At 54.4% G+C, this 21,764-nt stretch overlaps 1 protein-coding gene across 3 annotated transcripts; it reads right to left on the bottom strand.

Annotated features, from left to right (window-relative positions):
• Positions 1-802: 802 nt before the first annotated feature.
• On the bottom strand, positions 803-21,709 carry COLGALT1 (collagen beta(1-O)galactosyltransferase 1). 3 transcript variants are annotated; one of them, XM_022558337.2, is made up of 12 exons: positions 21,360-21,709; positions 19,930-20,040; positions 19,096-19,213; positions 13,772-13,906; positions 12,438-12,642; positions 10,878-10,997; positions 5,891-5,967; positions 5,711-5,817; positions 5,311-5,443; positions 3,685-3,812; positions 2,657-2,863; positions 803-2,428 (listed from the first exon to the last, which is right to left on the bottom strand). In XM_022558337.2, exons 1-12 carry the CDS (start codon positions 21,620-21,622, stop codon positions 2,161-2,163), a joined length of 1,872 nt encoding a protein of 623 aa, XP_022414045.1. In that variant the 5' UTR covers positions 21,623-21,709; the 3' UTR covers positions 803-2,160. The 3 variants fall into 3 exon arrangements, with proteins under 3 accessions (XP_022414045.1, XP_022414047.1, XP_022414048.1); XM_022558339.3 differs by lacking the exon at positions 21,360-21,709 and adding an exon at positions 20,848-21,066; XM_022558340.3 differs by lacking the exon at positions 21,360-21,709 and adding an exon at positions 20,857-21,066.
• Between the last annotated feature and the right edge of the window lie 55 nt (positions 21,710-21,764).

Raw genomic sequence — 21,764 nt, 5'->3', positions numbered from 1 at the left:
GTGTTTATGAAATTAAAATGTGTTGTGTGGGAGAAAAAGAAAAAAGCAGGTTGTAACAGAGTTTATGTAACACGAATCCTCTTTTTCAAAACATGTATATATTTGTACCAGGCAAATGGGTAAGACTGAAAGGTTTGTCACTAAAAAGTTAGGAGTTGTTGTCTCTCAGGACGTGTGATTTAATTTTGCTTTTTTTGGTTTGCTTAGCTGTATGTTCTCATGTTTCCCCAAGGATCACACACCATCTGTTATTTTGTAAAAGCCTAGGGTATATGCCTGCACACCCTAAAAGGGCTTGAGAATCTTGAGAACCCTTATTTGATCCAGAAAATTCAAATGCTGTTGAGGGTGGATAAATGCCCCACCTCCCCCGCCCCTGGGGTGGGACCACTCTGAGGTGCATGCTCTATGCTGCCCCCACCCCGCCGAGTCGATTGCTCACTGGCACCCCCTGGAGGGCTCCTTCCCTCTGCCTCACGTCCCCACTGCCATCAGGGCTTCCTGGGGTCACCTCTCGGATAATTCAAATCCTCATCTTGGGGTCTGTTTTCTGGAGACTCCAAACTATGACAGCCCCCCTCTTCATTCTGTTATTTGACCCCGCAGGATAGAGTGAGGTTGACCATCTGTCGTCCCCGGGCTATTTTGGGGAAGTTTTATGGGGCACACTGGAATCCCGGGGTCTCACTCCCCCCGCCGCACCTGGTTTCCTCCCACATCTTGGCCTGAAGTGGAGGGGTGGGGAATGTGGGTGGTACATAGGTTGTGAGCAGAGCATTGGGCCAAGAAGGGAACACAGATGTATGTGAAAACCAACCAGCAACATTTAATAAAAAAATAAGCAAGTTATCCGGGACCCGACCCGGACAGCAGTTAGTTATCCCTCAGAGAATGAGGCACTGCTGGTGGGCTCTGACATTCGTTTCAGGCTGAAGACCCAGCGAGTCCTCCAGCCTGTGCCGGGGGACGTTCTGCCCAGGCCGTGGGTAGCGCCCCAGTGCAGCGGAGCCCACGCGAGGCCCCAGACGCATGATCCCACCAAAGGCTTGGACAGAGGAACCCCACCGAGCAGGCAGAGACCATACCTGACGTGCAGGGCAGGGAGGTCAAGCAACTGAGACCAGGAGGGGGAATGGGAGACCCCGCCCCCAGCTTCACCCCTCACCCCCTCCAGGGGGGCCGGGTCTAGCAGGGGGGCCGGGTCTAGCAGGGGGGCCTTGCATGAAGACATGAGGCTGCTGGAACCCATGGCTGCCCCTGGCAAGGGAAGAGCCAGCCCCTCTCCTGGGCGGTGGACAGGGGATGTTATCTGCACACGGCTCGGGCGACGGGGGGTGAGGGGAAATGAGGAATCAAACTCAGTCAACCCCACTGGGAGTCCACGAGGTCAGGCACACAGCCAGCACTCAATAAATGCTTGCTGCATGAAGAAACGAAAGGACTCCTTCATCTCTGTTGGTGATCAGAAGCTGACTGAACAGCTGTCATCCTATTTTGTATCACCAGTGCCCGGCACACAGGAGATGCTCTCTGGATGTGTGGGGAAGAAACCACTTAGGAGTGAAAAGCACCTTGTTTATCTCCAGCCCTAACACAAAGCTCAGCTCCCCGCACACAGCAGGCACTCAGTAAACGCACCGAGTCAGTCAGGACTTTTGTGTCGCAAGTACCAGACACGTAGTAGGTGCTCAGTATGTGTCTGAATACATGAAAGTTTACCTCACTAGTCCCAGAGCCTGGAATGGTGCCCAGCATACAGTAGGCACTCAATAAATACTCGAATGAATTCAAACAGTGAATGTGTATCACTAGCGCCTGCTTCTTGATGGGGGATCGATAACGCTTGACGACTGGATCCATCACCGAGGGAGGGAACAATCATGCCTCATTCACTGCCAGAACACAGGAACCTGGTACCCAGTAATCGCTTAAAGTGTTGGGCGCACGAACTCCTACCACCCGATCCACCTGTTCCTGGCATGCAGTAGGCACCTCCGTTAATGCTGCCTGCGTGCACGTGACTGCTGAGCATGGGCTGGCTGGACGCCGCCCTGCGTGGGGAGCCCTCCTTGGCCTGCCAGGGGTCGTCCCCGGCGGGCGTGCGGGGGCCGGGCCAGCGACAGGCTGCTTTGGAGTCATGGCCACCGCCCCTCAGAGCTCTCAGAGCTCATCCCGGGCAGCGCTGTCCAGGGGGGACTGGAGCACGTCAGAGTTCTTGGCCTCGCGGCTCAGGGCCTGCTGCTCACGCATCTTCTGGGATTTGGCCCGGTCCCAGTCGGTCTTGACGTGCTCGTTGTTCCACACGACCGAGGTCTCCGTGTCGCTCACGTACCCGTCGTCCCCTGTGTAGTGTGTGGGGTAGACGAGCAGGGGCTCCACGGAGAAGGCGCGCAGGTCCCGAGGGGAGAAGTGGGCCTTGTATTCAGACCTGCAGGGGAGGAGGGGCACGGGGGCCGCGGTGGGTTGGGGGGTAAGAGGCGAATGGAGACAGAGGTGGGTGGCAGGGGTGGGGGGAGGGCGGCGGCGAGGGACCAGATGGAGGAAGAAGCAGGCAGAGGAAAAGCCACCTCCCTGGGACCCATGAGCCTCACGCCCCCACCCAGGCCAGCTCCACAGCGAGACCCCAGCCCGCCTGCCCACCGCCACCCCCTCTCACACTGGGTGCTTGTCGAACATGACCGGCAAGAACTCGTCCACGGGCAGCATCTTGGAGAGTGGCCGGGCAGCCAGCAGCTTGCGGGCGCCTTGCAGGGAGATCACGTAGGCCAGCGTCCAGTACGAGTAGTCGGCCTCCACCAGGTTCCTCACGCGGGGCACAGCCTTTTCGGGGTGCTCCACCTGCATCCGCTTCCGGCCCACGTAGCTGGGGTGCAGAACGGGGGCCCAGTCACCTTCCTCCCGCCTGCCCACACAAGAATGCTAACGCAGAGATCCACGGAGCCCCTGTCAGGCCCTGGGGGGCTGGGGAGCGATGAGGAGGCTGGCGTGACTGGACTGGGGTGAGAGCAGGCCCACAGGGGTCTGGGGCCACAGGGAGGGGAGTGGGCTTTTTCTGAGGGCGCCAGGGAGGATTTGGAGCTGGGGAGGCTGTGCCACAGTTAGGAGAGCGGAGCTGAGAGGGGAGCTGCTCTGGGTTCAGAGGGCTGTGAGGCAGGTGGGCAGGAGTGAAGGGGAGAAGCTACTGCTCCTATCAACAGCACGGTCCTGAGTCTGAGGCCCAGAACCCACATCAGGGCCCCGCACGTGGTGCTAGGGGCAGGGGTGGGGTGGCGAGGATGAACCAACCCACCTACATGAGACTCCAAGGGACAGTTCCAGAAATATGCTGGCCATACTCTACCTAGCACTGCTCTGAGACCCAGGTTCCCGTGGGCGTAGCCCACTCAGCCAAGCCCCCAGGCTCGGATCAAACCCACCGCAGGCCACACCCCAAGTTCTTTAGCCACGTCCCCAGTCTTCTGGGTCAAATCTTAGCCTTATTCTCTACCCCACAGGCTCCAGTCAAGTCTCCAAACCCTGGACGAGCTGGCAGGCTTCCACCAGGTCCCTAGACTTCTGGGTCAAGAACAAGTTCTCCTGCCAAGCTCCCAAAAGTTGGCCCAACATATTAACCTGCAAAGGCCCTCCGACCTAGAGGCTCTAGGCCACACCTTTGAGCTCTGGCCCCTCCCAGGCTCCACTCACATGAGGTCCCAGTCCAGACCCTCCCGCTCCACATCCTGCATAAGGTTCATTAGGCGCCTCTTGAAGAAGATCTCGAAGCGCAGGTCGTCCTCGAACACGAGTGATTTCTGCAGCCTGCGGTCCACAACCTGAGGGAGGAGGCCCTGCTGAGATCTTGGAGAGATCAAAGCCAGGCCTGACCCCGAAGCCAGTTCTGCTTAAAAGCTCTGGGGCATCAGGAGAAAAGCAAACTACTCCCCCACACACACACACCACCATCACCAATTGTTTTGTTTTTTTTTTTTTTTTTCGGTACGTGGCCTCTCCCGTTGCGGAGCACAGGCTCTGGACGCGCAGGCTCAGCGGCCATGGCTCACGGGCCCAGCCGCTCCGCGGCATGTGGGATCTTCCCGGACCGGGGCACGAACCCGTGTCCCCTGCATCAGCAGGCGGACTCTCAACCACTGCGCCACCAGGGAAGCCCACCACCATCAATTTGGATCTACCTCCTGGCCAAAACTTCCTCCTCACAACTTGGCAGCAGATTCCACAGCCTCACCTCAGCCTGGCTGCTCCTTCCCAACCCAGGGCCTGGGCCTACGCTGTGCCTTTGACACAGAGCACCCTTCCCCCACACAGCAGCAGGTAGGTTCCCTCTCACCCTTCTGGTCTTAGCTCACCTGTCACCTACTCAAGAGGTCCTCCCTATCACCCAAAGCTGCCAGTTGAGGATAATTCATAACCCTGGGCCTCTCCTGTAGATGCCTCTCACTTATTTCATTGTCATTCATTTCTTTATGGATTCTCATCAGTCTCCCCACCTCCCAGGGCTGTGAGCGCCCTGAAGGGGGCTGGGTCTATCTTGGTGGCTGTCGTGTCCCCAGCACCAGCATCAGGCTGGGCACACAGTAGGTCCTTGACAAATGTTCCCAGAATGAATGAAATAGCTAATCTTCACAACTGCCCCTGAAGTTGTGACTCCATCATCTGGGGAAACTGAGGCTCAGATTGGCAAATGCCTTCCTTGCTCACAGAGCTCACCCCTCTCAGAGGCAGGGCTGGACTTGAACCTGGATCCCCTCTGGCTCTACAGCTACCTGGACACCACAATCCCTGCCCCATGACCTCCATGATGAATATCAGAAAAGGAGGGCAACCTGGCTGAGCACCTGTCGCCTCAAACACCAAATGCCCCATCTGGCCTCACGCCTGCTGGTCCCAGGTTCCAGTCCGTGCCTGGCATCCTCGCCCATCATAACCTTCCCTTCCAAGGGTGTGTGATGAGCCTCTGGGGCTAACGGGGTACCAATGTGTGGGGTCTGCATTAGTTATCGTCGCCATGGCTATTACTCCTACTAGTAAGCTATGAGCACGGTGTCCAGGCTCTAGATATTTGACAGTGGGTGCACATGAAGAGGTTTCTCCTGGAGGTCCTGGGCCTCAGACCCTACCTGTTTCTAGAGTCAGGCTTAACCCTCCACGTGGAGACTCAGGCTCCACGTCTGCACAGGAGAAGGACAGCAGCTCACCCACCCAGGGTTCAGGTGACACATTCACTGAAGAGAGAAGACCGTCTGGGATGCAGGTGATTCCCTCCTTGAGCTGTAAAGAAGGCTGAGGAGGGGCCTGCCCCGCTGTGGGACCCACCTCTTTCCAGATGTTATAGTGGCTGAGGAAGCAGCCCAGTTCGCCCTTGGTGAGGGGCCGCCCGTGGTAAGGATCCCGGTAGCCAGGCAGCATCTGGATGCCCAGTGCCTCTACCTGGCTAGTGTTCATGGCTCTGCAAGGGGGGACAGGAGGGGGTCAGTGGAAGACTCTCTCTGCCCACAATTCCACCATTAGCGACATTCCCCCTTGCCACCCCGTCCCCCAACCTGCACACCCCTCTTGGACCCAATGTGGGCTGCCAGGGCGTGGTCTACACTATGTGCGCAGACCTGCCAGCACCCCGCGCAGGGTCAGACTCACATCCGCTCCACAGCCGCCACCCACCAGGTCCACATACCCACACGTGGAGCCGCCCCTCCCCCACCGGGGTGGGACTCACTTGCCATCCACAGCCTCCACCAGCCGGCACTCGATCTCCTGCTCCTGCAGCGCGCGCAGCATACGTTCCCGTCGGTCCTGCCGCCGCTTCAGGTTGATCATGAAGACCTGTGGCCCAGAGCTTTGGTTGGACCCTCCAGGTCGGCCCCCGGCCCCACCCCTGAGGGAAGGCCCAGCCTACCTCGTCAAAGCCCATCTTGTCCGGCGTCTTGGCCGGCACCGAGATGAACCGCGAGGGCTCCGCGGATGGGTGCTTCACTGGGCGGCAGAGAGAAGCCGAGGGGTCACGGGGGTCATTGGGAAGTCGGGGGGTGTCCAGCCTCTTTCCAACGCCCCCTCCCCACCCTCTGCGGGGCTCCCTGTCATCCCAAGCTCCTCAGCTTGGTGCTGGAAACCCTGTCCGACACAGCCCCGCTCACAACATCAGTGCTAGTCTCTCTCCTCCGCCTCCTACCCACTCTGGCTGTTGGCACTGCTCCAGACTTACCCATCCCCCATTCCTACCTCTGGACCTTTGCACATGCTGGGCCTCTACTGAAATACCCTTCCTTCCCCCCCTCCTCCCCCTGAGTTATCAGCTAAGAGGCCTTCTGGGACGGGGCGGGGGGTGGGTGGGTGGCAGCAGAGGAGTCTCCTGACCTCCCCAGGCTGTCAGGTACCTCTTTGGGGGTCCCCACAGCGCCTGGGCTTCCGTCAAAGCCTCATTCTGCTGTCCTACCTCCCCGGCTCCCTGATTATCTCCCATGAGCTCTGCCAGACGGATACCAGGTCTGTCCACTCACACTGGCTCCCTACGCCCAGCACACAGAGCTCGGCACAAGCTCATAAACTGAACAAAGGAATGACTTTCCTCATCTATAAAATGGGCTAATAAGTCTCTCAGAGGTTTATGTCATGATAAGTTGCCATGAAATCACACACATTGTTTTGGGTTAAACTGTATCCTCCCGAAAAAGATACTTTGGCATCTTGACACTCTGGTACCTCAGAACGTGACCTTATTTAGAAAATAGGATCTTTAATGAGGTCATTAGGGTGGGTCCTAAGCAGTTTGACTGGGGTCCTTATAAAAATGGGAAATTCAGATACAGAGATACACACGGAAGGTAGACGGTGTGAAGACATACAGGGAGAAGATGGCCATGTGACTGGAGTGACACATCTACGAGCCCAGGCATGCCAAGAATTTCAGGGTGTTCGCGATCGTTCCCCTTTTAGCTGCTGTGAGCAGTGCTCAGACCATATCCCCGGGGCCCTGTCTTGGTACATCCCTGACGGTTTTCCACAGAAGGATCAGATCCAAGGGGACTGTGAGCCTGGTGAGGCTCCTGGTCATCTACCAGGCTGGCCCAGAAAAGGTGAGTGTGGCATCTGCCTCCCCAAGAACAAAGGCCCTGTGTGAGCTCAAAGGACAGACACAGGCCCCTCTGTCTGGGAGAAGCCTGGGCGAGGCCCAGGGTCAACCTGGCACCTCCCACCTCGCAGCCTGGGCCTCCTCCAGGGACACTGTGCCCTGGGGTTTCTTCCTATCCAGGGCCCGTCACAGCTCCCTGCCACCCCCTGTCCTCCTCAGGGGAGCCTAGGACCCAAGGGCAAGGCTTTGGGATCTGAAGACTCAAATTCAAATCCCAGGTGCCCTTTCCCTCTCTTTCTCAGCCTCTGCCTGCCCGCTTGGGTGTGGATGGTGAAAGGACCTGCTGATGGGAAGTGGGGGTATCTCTTCATTCTTTCTTATCAGTTCTGGGAAAATGGAGCATATTAGGTCCAGAAGGAGCAACACAATGCAGCCTTTCCAGAGAGCCACGTCAAAAAATGTAACACGGGCTTCCCTGGTGGCGCAGTGCTTGAGAGTCCGCCTGCCGATGCAGGGGACACGGGTTCATGCCCCGGTCCGGGAAGATCCCACATGCCGCGGAGCGGCTGGGCCCGTGAGCCATAGCCGCTGGGCCTGCGCTTCCGGAGCCTGTGCTCCGCAACGGGAGGGGCCACAACAGTGAGAGGCCCGCGTACCGCAAAAAATAAAAAATAAAAAAAATAACACCCCTTAGACCCATCATAGGGTGAAGAATTAAACTTGACCACAGAGAGGTCTGGCCTTTGCTCCCAGATCCTGGGAGGCTGAAGCCCTTGGAAATGTCTTTGTTTATCTCAGGGCTTGGGCCATACTGGGTATGTATGCCAACAGTGTGATTTAGGGTGGAGGTCTTGGGCTACTTGGTATTGGCTCAATTTCTGCAGGGACTGGAGATGGCGGTTAGCCATGTGGCAATCATCTGTATCTGTGTGTAGGAGCCCCAGTAAAAACACTGGACATGGAGGCTTGGGAAGCATCCCTGGTTGGCAGTACACCATGCATGTTTTCACATACTAGTTCTAGGAGAAGCAAGCACTGTCCATATGACTCCACGGGAAGGGACAGGGACAATAGGAATCTCTGTGCTTGGAACGCTCCTGGATGCTGCCCCATCACCTTTTCCCTTTGCTGATTTTAATTTGTGTCCTTTGGCTGTAATAAATTGTAACTGTGAGTATAACAGCTTCCAGTGAGTTCTGAGTCCCCCTCGTGAATGATCAAACCTGAACACGGTCTTTGGGGACCCCAGATTTTGCAACTGGTGTAAGAAGTGAAGGCAACCTTGTGGATATTCTCGAACTTTGCACCCACTGATGTATGTCTAGAACTCTCTCGCACATGGCAATGTTGGGAAAAGTGGGAAATGCCCCCCATGCCGCTCAGGAGAAGACTGGTAAAGTGACACATGACACAGCCAAGAGTGAATAAATCTGTGGTTGAACATCTAAATGGAATACTACGCAGCAAGACAAGAGAACGAGCCACAGCCACACGCAGCAGCCGGCGACAGCACAGACGCGGACACTGGGCAGAAGACACCACACTTGAGCAGCCTGACTGATGTGAAGCACAAAAAGGGAAAAAACCCGTCAGCTGGTGGAATCACAACAGTGGGGGACCCCGGGGAGGGCCAGAGCCTGGCCAGTGTCTGGTGACAAGGATATTAAAAACAGAGAACGGCGAGCTCCGAGAGGGAATGCAGGCTGCCTCACCGTTTTCCACATACCTTGCCCTATGCACCTCTTGCATCTGCCTGTCTCTAAGTATTTTTAGATAAGGGTATTTTTTGGTTGTTTATTTTTTGGTTGTTTATTTTTTAATTGGGCACAGACTGATCAATAAAAACATGATAACACTGAAAAAAAAATTTAATAAAAAAATTAAAAACTAAAATAAAAACAATCATCATGCTGCACACATATGACCTGTCACCGCTGTGTATGCTAAAACTCAAAGAACAGGATTTACATTGAGCCAAGTTTATGGGGCCAGCTGGGAAAGACACCCCATAGTCCATGAGCAGGTAGGGTAGGAAGTTGCTGGATTCCCCACACACAGAGGGCAGCACTCTGAGCTTTTCTGTAAGCCTGAAATTTCATTGTAAGAAAGATTTTTTTCTTCTTTGGGCCATACCGCACGGCTTGCGGGATCTCAGTTTCCTGACTAGGGATCAAACCGGTGCCCCCTGCAGTGGAAGTGCAGAGTCTTAACCACTGGACCACCAGGGAAGTCCCAAAAGATTTTTGAACACATGAGAAATCACATGCACAGCCCGGGAACAGGTACCCACACAGAGGTGGAGAAAAAGGTGGTTTTCACTAGAACTGTAAGGAAGGATTTGCACAAATATCTGAAACCTCCAGACCCTCCTTCCGTCTGTTCTGTGTGACTTGCTCTGGTGCTTGAGAAACAGGAAAATATTCACGCTTCTGTTGTGCCTTCCGTTTATAACGGCAGCGTAAACAGTCTTCTGGCCAAAAATAACGACGGAAATATATGTGAAAAGTTAAACTAGGAAAACTATGGCAGCCTGGAGAAGCTTCTTGGGGTCTGCTCGCCCACAGGAGTTGGCAAGAGGCAGAGACCCACTTCTTAAGACTACAGCCTGGTGGGTTTGCCAGGCTGAGCGTGGGCAACTACATGGGACAGACACTTGGGGGTTGCGGGGGTCTTCACCCTGATGACCTTGCAGCCTCCAGGTGTCACCTCAAAAGACCCCAAAGCCCCCACAAAACAAAGGCAGGGTGTCATTCCACCTTCAGCCACAAGGGGGAGCCACAGACAGAAACGGATCAGAGCCGGGCGGGGGGGGGGGCGGTGGCGGGGGGGGGCGGCACGGACTGAACCTCAGGGCAGGGGCCTGGCCCTCCAAGGCTCTCTCCATCTGTGCAGTGGGAGGTACAGCCATGCTGCTTCACAGGCCGTCAGAGGATGTGGTCAGCACAGGGCAAGGCCCCCATCGAAGAGGACGCCGTACCACTGTCCAGTTGCTTCAGAGACCCTCAGCCGGGGCAGAATCCCCTCCTCAAGCAGCATCAATGGCAGCTCGGCCCTATGTGTTCAGCCCACCTCACCAGAGGGATAGCTGCTAGTTTAATAGTCTACGGATTTATCTGAATATGTGTTAGAGAGACATGAGTTTGCAACCACGGTAAAAATATGTAGTCTCCTTTTTAAAATGTATTCAAGTTAAAAAAAAAAAAAGTGTCCGTTAAGATAGATATTAAACAAACAATAGTGGGTCTGGAGGTTGGCAGGGACACGAGTGACAAAATGGCCCAAAATGGCTGTGTCCTAGATGCTGCCACGCACATGCAGGGTCATCAGTGAAGCCTGTTGCCCTCACTGCTCCTACACCCTCCATGGCTCCTGACTGCCCCAGGGGAAAAGGCCCGCTCCTCAGCCGAATGTCTGAGGCCCCCGCCCTGGCCCTGCCTGCCAGCCCTGCCCAGCTCACCAGCCCCACTTCTGTCCCGCCGACCTCACCTGTTTCCTGAGCTCACAGCCCCTCCAGCCTCCCGGCCTCCGCATGTGCTGCTCCCTCCGGCTGCAATCCTCTTATCGGCTAACTCCTACTTACCCTGCATCTTAATGCCACCTCCGCCAGAAAGCCCACCCTCATTTCCCCGAGCACGCCGTGCACAGCCGCTTACAAGCCAGCACTCTGTGAGAGGGGTACAACCGTCCGTCCACGCTGGGTTCCCAGTGCCCGGCAAAGAGACTGGCGCCCAGCAGACAGTCAGTGTTCACAGATGTGAGATGGCAGGGAGAGGGAGGCGACTCAGCCCTCCCGGGTTGGCACAGGCAGACTCACCCATGACCTCCAGCTGCACGTGCATGAAGCTCTCGGCCTCATCCTGGAGGGTGCTGTGTGCCCGCAGTGGCACCGGCAGAAAGCCATACACCTCCTTGTTGCAGACGTACATCTGGACCTCTGGGGCCAAGGAAACAACAATCAAAATTGAACACAGAGCAGTAAGGCAGTGGAGGCAACCTCCGAACAGAGCATAAGCCTCACAGCCCAGCATAGGGCCAGAGCGTAAATGGGTCCAGCTGTTCCCAGCAACCGGCAGAGAACCCCTTGGCGCTCCATCTGGGAATTGGAGCCAGAACAGGGGTTCGCAGTGCCAAAAAACTCCAGAACTGTTAACGAGCGCCTTGCACCAGTACTGACTCAGTCCCTGCAGGATTCCATGACAAAGCAAACCACAAAACTGCGGGCGAACAGTAAAGATGCACATTTATGCACAAAAATGAGATGCAGTTGGACAAACCATGAGTTACATTATCTCTGTGTTATTCCTTTTCTGAATGGTTTCAAATTTTATAATGAGTATGTATCTTTTTTTAAAGGGATAAACCCAACGAAAACGATTTTCATTGAAGGGCCAGACAGTTAAGTATTTAGGTCTGTGGGCCAAACAGTTCTGTCTCAACAACTCAAGTCTGCCCTTGGACCGTGCCCAGAGAGGGCGTGGAAGCTCTGCGCCCCTTCCCCCAAACCTTACCCCATGCATCTCTTCCTCCAGGTTGTTCCCCAGTTATATCCTTGTATAATAAACAGTAACCTAGTGAGTAAACAGGTTTCCCGAGTTCTGTGAGCCGCTCTTGCAAGTTAGCAGAACCCAAGGAAGGAGTCACGGAAACCTTTGGTTTCTAGCCATTTGGTCAGAAGCACAGGTGACAACCTGGACTTGCAATCGGCATCTGAAGCAGGGTGGGGGACATAGTTTTGTGGGACTGGGCCCTTAACCTGTGGAATCTGAGGCTATCTCCAAGTAGACAGAGCCAGAACCGAGTTGGAATTGAGCTGAATTCTCAGACACCCTGCTGGGGTCCCAGAATTGCTTGTTGGTGTGGGGAATACACCCTCACCTCCAACCTACACACATAGGAATTGGGTCCAGGAACCCAAAAGACATTCTTAGCTTGCATCCATACGAAAACAGATAGTGGGCCAGATCTGGCCCGTGGGACATATAGTTTGCTGACCCGTGGTTTAAAAATAAATGACAGGTCAGCATATGGCTATGTTTTCTTCCTCTCTAAACTTTTTTTTTTTTTTTGCCCAAAGTATACAACTAGGGAACAGTTATGCTCAACCACAGATATCTGGGGGAATATAGGAAAATATCAAGATGGAAATAACTTTCAATAAGCAGATCTTAAAGACCTGGGGAGTGAAGCCACCCAGCAAAGCCAGGGCTGGAGAGAGAACGGGTCCTGGGGATATCATCTGAACACCTGGATGCAGCTGCACCTGAAGTCATCGCTGCACCCTGCAGTTCTGGTTCTGTGAACCTTCTGTGGGCTCAGCACTGGTCCCAAAGAAGCAGAGAGACACCCCATGATGGCAAATCCCCTGTGGGCTCACCTGCCTGTTTGCAGGAGAAGGCAAAAACAATGATGTCATCGAAGGACCAGGTATAGTCAGGGTGGGGAGGGTAGAATGCCAAGTTCCTGGATGCCACCTTCCTCAGGTCAATCAGGAAGGTCGAGTGCACCATGGGGACTGCAAAGCAGCCCCGGCGGTCCCGCTTGCGGATGGGGATGTAGGCAGGCGTGCGCTTGTAGTAGCCCTGTGGGGAGGTGGGCAGATTTTTGCATGGGGGTCCCTAAAGGGGAGGCTGGAGGCCCGGGACAACAGGAGGTACAGAACACCCGGAGAGTAAGACTGGGCGCCAGTTTGTGGCTATGGTGGGCATTCCCTGAGCACAGGGCTCTGAGCAGGGCCTGTCAGTCTCCAACCCCAGAGCCTCGTTGCTGGGCAATGGCACAGAAACCCAGGGAAACAGTCAGTCATTTGCAGACCCAGCTCAATACTTCTGATCAGAAAAGCAGCATTTGAGAAAGGAAATTAAAAAGCTGAAAAAGGGACTGGATATTTGAGATCCTTTGATTTTAAAATTAAACATCAGAAGTGGGACTTCAAGAAAGTCGGGGGGCAATCTTTTAGAAGTTTTAAAGGCTTCTGGAACAGTCCTCTCCCTTCCTCCTACCCTTTACGAACTGGAATTGTTAGCATATGACATTTAGATTTCTATGACATACTTTAAAATATAGAAACCACTGAATTATTCACTTTAAAATGGTGAAGTTTATATTTTATGAATTACACATCAATTCAAAACAAAAAGATAGGAGGAGATAGGATGGGTCAGCCACCTAGCCCCCTTCCCCTGGCACAGCCCTGCTCCATCACCGGCCCCTCACTCTCCCTGGCTTTGCCTAAAACCCCACCCTCATCACTGGGTGGGACAATCAGAGCCTGACATTTTCCTGACTTCAGTAATTGGTTCAGGGGTAGGAGGAAACTGGACAAGGTTCAATCAGAGTAGGCTTTGGCTGAATGCTGCTGAGATCATTCCCCAGGAGTCTGAAAATGAAGCCACGCAAGGGATGGAGGAAGAGGAATATTGTTTGAACACCTGGATCAAGCTGTGCCTGAAGTCCCGTCCTGGCACCATCACGTCATAGCTATGTGAGCGCAGGCAAGTCACTCCCTCTCTCTGCATTTGTGTTTCTGCCTCAGTAATGGGTGTAGGGGCAGGGGGCACACAGTCGTAGACCCTCCCTCAAGGTCTATTTAAGGATTATCTCAATAGTGTTTATCAAATGCTCACCATGAGGCAGTGTGAGGCTAAGTTAGACTCCAAATCCAGCCCCCAGCACCCCCAGGCCCCTGCCCTACCACGGTAACCCCCTGACCTGGGAGGTCATCCCACACCAGAAGTTGGAGTATGCAGCCCGGGAATCCAGCATGGGGGCCACCACCGTCTTGTTCTCAGCGATGAGCAGGGTCAGCGTGTCAGGGTTGAGAATCAGGTTGTCCGCGTCCACAAACTGCAAAACACCCGACATGGCATCAGTGTGGGCCGCCAGAGTGAGCCGGGCTAGGCCACAGCTTGGAACAGCTGGGGCAGAGGCCAGAGCCCTGGGGAGAGGGGCACCTGGAATAGCACGTGCGGCCCTGGAAGCCACCTGCTCCTCAACGGACAGCTCTGCCCTAAGTCACCAGCAGAGTTACGTTCACACAATGAAATACACGACACTGCAAGAGAAGGGAAGGACCACACAGCACGAAGCGACACAAATGGGTCCCACACACGGTGCTGGCGAGCCACGGGAAGTGACAGTGGGTGCGTCACGTGGCTCCTTTTTTTTTTTTTTTTTTTTGCGGTACGCGGGCCTCTCACTGTTGTGGCCTCTCCCGTTGCGGAGCACAGGCTCCAGACGCACAGGCTCAGTGGCCATGGCTCACGGGCCCAGCCGCTCCGTGGCACGTGGGATCTTCCCGGACCGGGGCACGAACCCGTGTCCCCTGCATCAGCCAGCGGACTCTCAACCACTGCGCCACCAGGGAAGCCCACGTGGCTCCTTTTATGGGAACTTTTAAGATGGGCAGCACTGGTCAGTGAGGAGGACAGTCGGGGCTGGGAGGACCACACTTTTTTCTATGTAAGTGAAGTGCCAACAAAAAAATTCCTAAAAATAGGATCTTTACATTAGGCTTTTTTTTTTTTTTTTAACACCTTGAATGTTGGGGTAAAAAGATGATAACTTGTTTGCTGCAGCCTGGAAGGAAACTCACCAACCCATGAACAGGGTCATCATGGTGGGGGGTGCCTGCTTGTCCCCCCAAAACCGTTATGTCACCAACACCTTCCAGAAAGGCCACACCAGAATATTCATGGCAGGGTTGTTCATCACACAAACTGGGAACGACCCAGGAGTCTAGCAGTGGAGAATCAGCTACAGAAACTTTGGCCCTGCCCTGCTGTCCCTTTGCAGAATGTGTCGAGACAACTGAAAAATCAAGCCACAGAAAACAATTAGGTAAGGACGTTCCTGTCTGCCAGGATGTGAAAACACACCCAACATGATATATTATACAACTATTAGGAGGTGGGCTTTTTTTTAATGCATTTGGTCCACAGATATGCTTTCTGTTACCCATGCAGGGTTTTTCTGTTTTTTAAAAAAATTTATTTATTTTATTTATTTATTTTTGGCTGTGTTGGGTCTTCGTTGCTGCGCACGGGCTTTCTCTAGTTGCGGCGAGCGGGGGTTACTCTTCATTGCGGTGCGTGGACTTCTCACTGCGGTGGCTTCTCTTGTTGCGGAGCACAGGCTCTAGGAGTGTGGGCTTCAGTAGTTGTGGCTCGCAGGCTCAGTAGTTGTGGCTCCCAGGCTCTAGAGCGCAGGCTCAGCAGTTGTGGCGCACGGGCTTAGCTGCTCCGCGGCATGTGGGATCTTCCTGGACCAGGGCTCAAACCCATGTCCCCTGCGTTGGCAGGTGGATTCTTAACCACTGCGCCGTCAGGGAAGCTCCCCATGCAGGATTTTTAGAACGTATGAATCACTTGCTATAAACAGGAGCAAAAACCAGAATCCCTGCCTTCTCCAGCAACGTGGGAAGGGCATTCCCACGTGGCAAGCCCCAGCTGGAGACGGGAGGTGGCTGCCCCTTGGGACAAGCCATGCGGTCCTGTTATGTTCCTGCCCAGACCCCTGTGGACATTTGAATTGGTGACCTTGGAATATAGATGCAGTGAAAACAGCCAGAACAGTCTGGCAGTTCCTCAGAAAGTGAAACATGGAGTTACGGCAATTCCAGTCCTAGGTACAGACTGAGAGAACTGGAAACAGGGACTCGGACAGACGTCTGCACGCCATGTTTATAGCAGCCTGATCCACAGAAGACAAGCTGTGGAAACAACCTAAGTGTCCACTGACGGATGAATGGATAAACAAAACGTGGTCCATCCATACAATGGAATATCACTCAGCCAGAAAGAGGAGTGAAGCACTGACACACGCTACAACCCGGATGAACCCTGAAAACATCAGGCTGAGTGAAGCCAGACCCAGAAGGCTACATAGCGTATGATCCTGTTTATGTGAAATGTCCAGAGCAGGCAAATCCACAGAAACAGACAGCACATTAGCAGTCACCAGGGGCTGGCGGAGGGGGTGCAGAGTGACTGCTCAGGGGCACAGGGTTTCCTTTGGGGTGATGGAAACTAGTTTTGGAAGCACACAGAATGAAAAAACACAGCCAGAGAGCGAGCCTCTCTGGGAGGTACGACTACAAGGGATGATCTTTTTCTTTCTTTCCAAGCTTCTTGTTGTTTCTTGTATATTTTCTTACAAGTAACACCCACAGCGTTTGTAAAAAGAGAAAAAAAGAGGCCATTTTAATAATAATTTAAAAACACTAGACAAATGATTTCACGTTCCAATATGGATTACTTAAGTCCCCGATTACAAAAATATACGGTATGTCAAAAGCTGCTTTGAGTTCTGAACCAAAGCCTTGAGTTCCACCCAGGTTTGCTGAGAGAAAAAAGCGAAAACCAGTCAACGTCAAACAACGTAAGCAAAACCCAGGGAAGCAGACAAGGTGGCCCTGGGCTCGACGGTTCTGGGAGGTTCGAGCCCCACCTCTGTTCTTCACTGTTTCTGCGACCCCACCCAGCAGGCTGTCACTCCCCTCTCTAAGCCTCCACTTTCCCATCTATAAAACAGTCTGAGAAGGCACCAACTCACAGGGATCCCAGGAGGAGCCTGTTCCATCCTTCCTCCTCCTAGGAGATAGCTCCGTCCTCCCCACAAGGTTCAGGCCAGGACGTGAGGTCCTTCCGGCACCCACACATCCAGCAGGGCCTGTCCCCTTGGCCTCAGAACACATCCTGAACCCACAGCCCCATACAGGCCCCCACCCTGGCCTCCTGCTGCCCCCCTCCTCTTGCCCCACAGGCCCTGCTCCCCACGGCAGCCACAGGGACTTCAGAAAATCAGAAATCAGAACCTAGCCCTCTCCTGTTCACACACCCTCCATGGCTCCCCATCACCTTCAAAGTAAAAGCCGCATCCCTCCCTTGGCCTGAATAGTCCGGCCCCCACCTACCACCTCAGCATTACCCCCTCCATCACCCCACTCTGGTTACACTGGCCTCCTCGCCAGTCCTTGAATGCCCCAGGCTTGCTCTCTGCTCTGTTCCCTCTGCCTCGGACACTGGCCCCCAGCTCCCACTGAGGCTGGCTCCTTGGCTCCTTTAGAACTCTGCTAGGGCCCCCTCCTAAGGGAGGCCCCCCCAACCCCTGGTACCTGTGGTCATGACCTTATTTGGAAATTGGGTCTTTGCAGATGTAATTAAGATGTAAACTAAGATGGAGTTCATCCCTCCTACACTGTTGTTGGGAATGCAAATTGGTGCAGCCACTATGGAACACAGTGTGGAGGTTCCTCAGAAAACTGAAAATAGAATTACCATATGACCCAGCAATCCCACTCCTGGGCATATTCCCAGACAAACCTGTAATTCAAAAAGATACATGCACCCCTATGTTCATAGCAGCACTATTTACAATAGCCAAGACATGGAAACAACCTAAGTGTCCATCGATAGATAAATGGATAAAGAAGATGTGGTATAAATATACAATGGAATATTACTCAGCCATAAAAAAGAAAAATAATGCCATTTGCAGCCACATGGATGCAACTGGAGATTACCATACTAAGTGAAGTAAGTCAGAAAGATAAAGGCAAACACCATATGATATCACTTATACGTGCAATCTAAAATACGGCACAAATGAACCTATTTACAAAACAGAAACAGACTCACATATATAGAGAACAGACTTGTGGTTGCCAAGCAGGTGGAGGATGGGGGAGGGAAGGACCGGGAGTGTGGGATCAGCAGATGTAAGCTATTATGCATGGGATGGATAAACAGCAAGGTCCTACTGTCGAGCACAGGGAACTATATTCAATATCCTGTGATAAACCACAATGGAAAAGAATATAAAAATAAATAAACAAATAAAACAATAACTACTTTTAAAAAAAGATGGGGTTCATAGTGGATTAGGGTAGGCCCTAGATTCAGTGACTGGTGACCTTATAAGAAGAGACCACGTGACCACAAAAGCAGGGACTGGAGTGATGCAGCCACAAGCCAAGGAACACCTGGAGCCCCCAGAAGCTGGAAGAGGCAAGGAAGGATCCTCCCGTAGAGTGCAGCCCTGCCTGCACCCTGATTTACACTGCTGGCCTCCAGAGCTGCAAGACAATAAACTGGCATTGTTTTAAGCCCGCCAGTGTTGGTGTTTTGTTATGGCAGCCCCAGAACCCTGCTATATCATCAAGTGCCTTTCACAGCACTGGCCGCCTTCTGGTATTTCCTCATGCAGTTTTGTTTGTTTTCTGGTCACATCCGCCTTTCCTGGGATGCTAGGAAGGTGGGGCTCAGCCTGTGTGATCCTCACTGTGTCCCCAGGGCCCGCACGAGGAGGGCATAGGGCGTGGACGGTAGGTATACGCTGATTAATAAATTAAGAAGGGAGAGACCAAAGCTTGAGGTTTGGCACGTAGATGGAAACCCGCCGTGGGCACTGTCAGGCTGGCATCACTGCATTCAACCTCCGTGGCGAACCAGGCTCAGCTGTCAATGCCCTGCCCATCGCACCAGGGGAGGGGACCATGCCCAGGTCAAGGAGCCAGGCTGAAGGAGCTCACAGGAGACCCGTGATCTGTGGGCACATAACCCAACATTGCATTCAAAACCTCAACCGGCCCCCTCTTGCCAGAGGCCCAGGAGGAGGAAGTGAAAGTCAGGGCTCAGCAGCTCAGTGTCGCCAACATCCCCCAGCCCCCGCCCCATCCTCCTGCTTCTTGGAGTGACCCAGAGGTCATCATCGTGGTTGCAGAGAGACCACCTCACATCACTGGTGATGCTGATAAAAGTGGAGATGACCCAAGTGTGCAACTACAGGGGTCGGCTGGGGACACAAAAGCCCACTTGTTCCTGATGATTAAGAATCCAGGTGGCCGAGGATCAAATCCCAGCTCCTCCACTAACCTGCTCTGTTACCTCTGACAACTCACTTCCCTCCTCAGAGTCTCAGTTTCCCCTCTGTAAAATGAGGTTAAGGCTGGTCTCCAAATCCCGCCACTCTGCCTTCCCTTGGATACCCCAGACCTTCGGCTAGGGACCCATGGGTTGGCTGGCCAAGAAACTCACCAGGATGTAATCGGCCCACATGTCCCGGGCCGATTTCAGGGCTGCCTGGCGTAACTTCATGACGTGCTCATAGCGTGAGTCAGACCAGTGTTTGGGGCCCTCCTCGTCTGGGTAGGACCTGTGGAGAGGCAGCTGTGATGTGGGAAGCACAGGGCATTCTTGGAGCCCAGAGAGGTTTGGGCTGGCTGAATGTGGGGTGGTCAGAGAGGGCTTCCTGGAAGAGGGGATGTGTAAGTTGGATCTGAAGGCTGGGAAGAAGCAAGGAGAAAATAGGAGAACGGAGGTGTGTCCCCAGTAGGGGGTACAGCATGTGCAAAGGCCCAGAGGGGAGGAGAAAGGGCCTCTACTGCCTTGCAGAGACATCCCTGAGGGTGAGGGGAGCCACTAGGAGAGAAGACCCAAAGACCTCCCAGACTCCTAATCTGGTCTGGGCAGTGGGTGGGTACAGAAATAAATCCTGAAAGAGTGAAAGGAACCGAAGTCCACATCACTCAGGGGCTCATGGGGACGCTAAGCAGCAGAGCTGACGTTGCAGCTGAGTGACACAGGGAACAAAGCAGTGGGCGTCCGCCACAAAGACCAAGGAATGAAGGAATTCCAGGTGGAGCGAACGGCAGGGCAAAGATCCAATGGGAGGCTTATGACCCACTGGTGAAGCTGAGGTAGGGTGAGAGTAGCCACAGCCAGCGCTGAAGGCTGCAGAGCTGGGCTAGAGCATCAGGGACTGGGGGCTGGGGGCTGGCCCAGGATGATGGGGAGTCATGGAAGGTGTGTGAGCAGGGGCACAGCCAAGTCCAGCTGGGGGCAGGGGGCAGGGCAAGGCCTGGCACTCACTTGGGCTCCTCTGCCGGCCGCCACTCCACAGAGTGGTACAAACTCTTCATGGCCACCAGCCATTCCCGAAGCACGGCTGACGTGTTGTCTGAGTTGTGGTCCGTGGCCACCCTGCAGACAGAACAGGCCAGTGAGTGAAGTTAGGGAGACCAAGGCAGGACGAGGAGCAGCAAGGCAACAAGGGCTCCCACGACCTGGCTGGGCCTCCCACCAGCTACACAGCCCTGGGCAAGACACTTCCGCGCTCCGTGCCCCAATTTCCTCATCTGTGACACACAGGGTGAGGACAGGACCCACTTCACGGGGCTGCAGAGGGGATTAAAACAAGCTAATTTTGGAAAAACACATTAGATGACGTGCGTACTATGGGGCATCAAGGATCTTATAACCACATTCGCTACTAAATATGTGAGATTTAATTAAAATATATATATATATATCATGCAGCCCTGCCCCACCTTCCTCAATTCTCTCCTATGAGCAATACCACTTTGGAGTGGGCTGTGGTCACTCGTTCATTCAACAAACATTTCTTAAACACCAACTGTGTGCTTGGATTATCCGGCCTGGAGGGAAAAGGAATATTTGGAAGTCTAGTTTGACCATCAGCTGAGAGTTATTCTCCCAAAAGAACTGTTATTTAGTCAACAACAAGGATAGCAACGATGACAATAATAACAGTAATGATAATAATAACCACAGCTCTGGTCACTGATGCCAGGCGCAAGGGCTTCACACTCAGTAACTTGTTCATCTTCAGAGACAACCCAACTAGAATTATATTAGTATCCCCATTTTCCAGATGAAGAAACTGAGGCAGGAAGCGGTAAGTCACCAGTCAGGCTTGTTCATGGCCCTGCCCCATTCTGCTTCTAGGAAGGATCCACTCCCCGCAACCTTTCGCCTTCCGTCCCTTACCCGACCCACCCACTCCAGTAGTCAGAAGGCAGGAGATCCGATTCAGGCTGGGTTCTGGGAGCAATACGGCAGCAGGAGCGTAAAGACGTTCAGTTAGTAGAAGTGCAATGTGGGCCACTGCAACGCCCCAACTGAGGGTGGGGGCGGGTTCTCAGGCTTCCCTTTGAAGCTGTGTGTGCTACCAACTGGATTGGCGGGTTAGTTCCGGGCAGTGCGGCACGGGTGATCCCGGATATGCCCTAATGCAGGGGCCAGAAGGCAGAACTGTGGCCCGCCCCACCCTAAAGAGGCCAGCAGGCAAAGCGCCATTCCGGCTGGTGCTAATGCGGCAGGAGGAAAGCAAGCAGGAAGGCACGCGTGGGGTTGGCCTGCCCTGATGGGGGACAGCAAGCAAAAGGCACGCGTAGGGCTGGCCCGCCCCGCCCGGTGCCAGGACAGCGGGCGGGGCGCGGCGTGGACCCGCCGGGATGGGGACAGCAGGCCGGATGCGGGGCCGCGGGCGCCGCGCTCACCACAGAGCTGTGCGGTCCCGGGGGTGCCGCAGCCGCTCGAGCGCGCCCAGCGTGGAAGGCAGCGCGTGGGCCGCGTTGCGCGCCAGCAGCGCGACGAGGACGCGCGGCGCCTGCAGCGGCGACTCGGGACTCCAGCGCTCCTCTGGGAAGTAGGCGGCGGCGCCCGGCGGGCCCTCCAAAGGTGGCAGCGCCAACAGCAGCAGCAGCAGCAGCACCGGGAGGGGCCGCCCGTGCCCCCGGCATGCGCGTGGGGTCGCCGCCATCGCGCCACGCGTCGCCTTTAAGCCACTTTTCTGCCGGCGGACGCGGACGGCGCCTTAAAGGGGCCGTGGGGACCCCGCCCCTGCCGCGCGCCTTAAAGGGGAGGAGAGCTCCTGGCGGAGTCAGCCGTCAGGGCCCGCCTCC

The sequence above is a fragment of the Delphinapterus leucas genome, unplaced genomic scaffold (assembly GCF_059928025.1).
Source record: "Delphinapterus leucas isolate spDelLeu-1000000601 "Yukka" unplaced genomic scaffold, BTC_Dleu_Yukka2 spDelLeu_asBTCV2_sq25, whole genome shotgun sequence".
Taxonomy (NCBI): Eukaryota; Metazoa; Chordata; class Mammalia; order Artiodactyla; family Monodontidae; genus Delphinapterus; species Delphinapterus leucas.
This window is presented reverse-complemented; position numbering and strand designations above follow the sequence as displayed.

Bases quoted from the DNA above. Each gene is read 5' to 3' on its own strand.
- COLGALT1 (XM_022558337.2), bottom strand. From the start codon at position 21,622: ATGGCGGCGACCCCACGCGCATGCCGGGGGCACGGGCGGCCCCTCCCG. The intron at 5,444-5,710 runs GTGAGTCCCACC...CCCCCCTTGCAG, and splicing joins GTGGAGGCTGTGGATGGCAA to AGCCATGAACACTAGCCAGG. The intron at 2,864-3,684 runs GTGAGTGGAGCC...TCTGCACCCCAG, and splicing joins GGTCTGGACTGGGACCTCAT to CTACGTGGGCCGGAAGCGGA.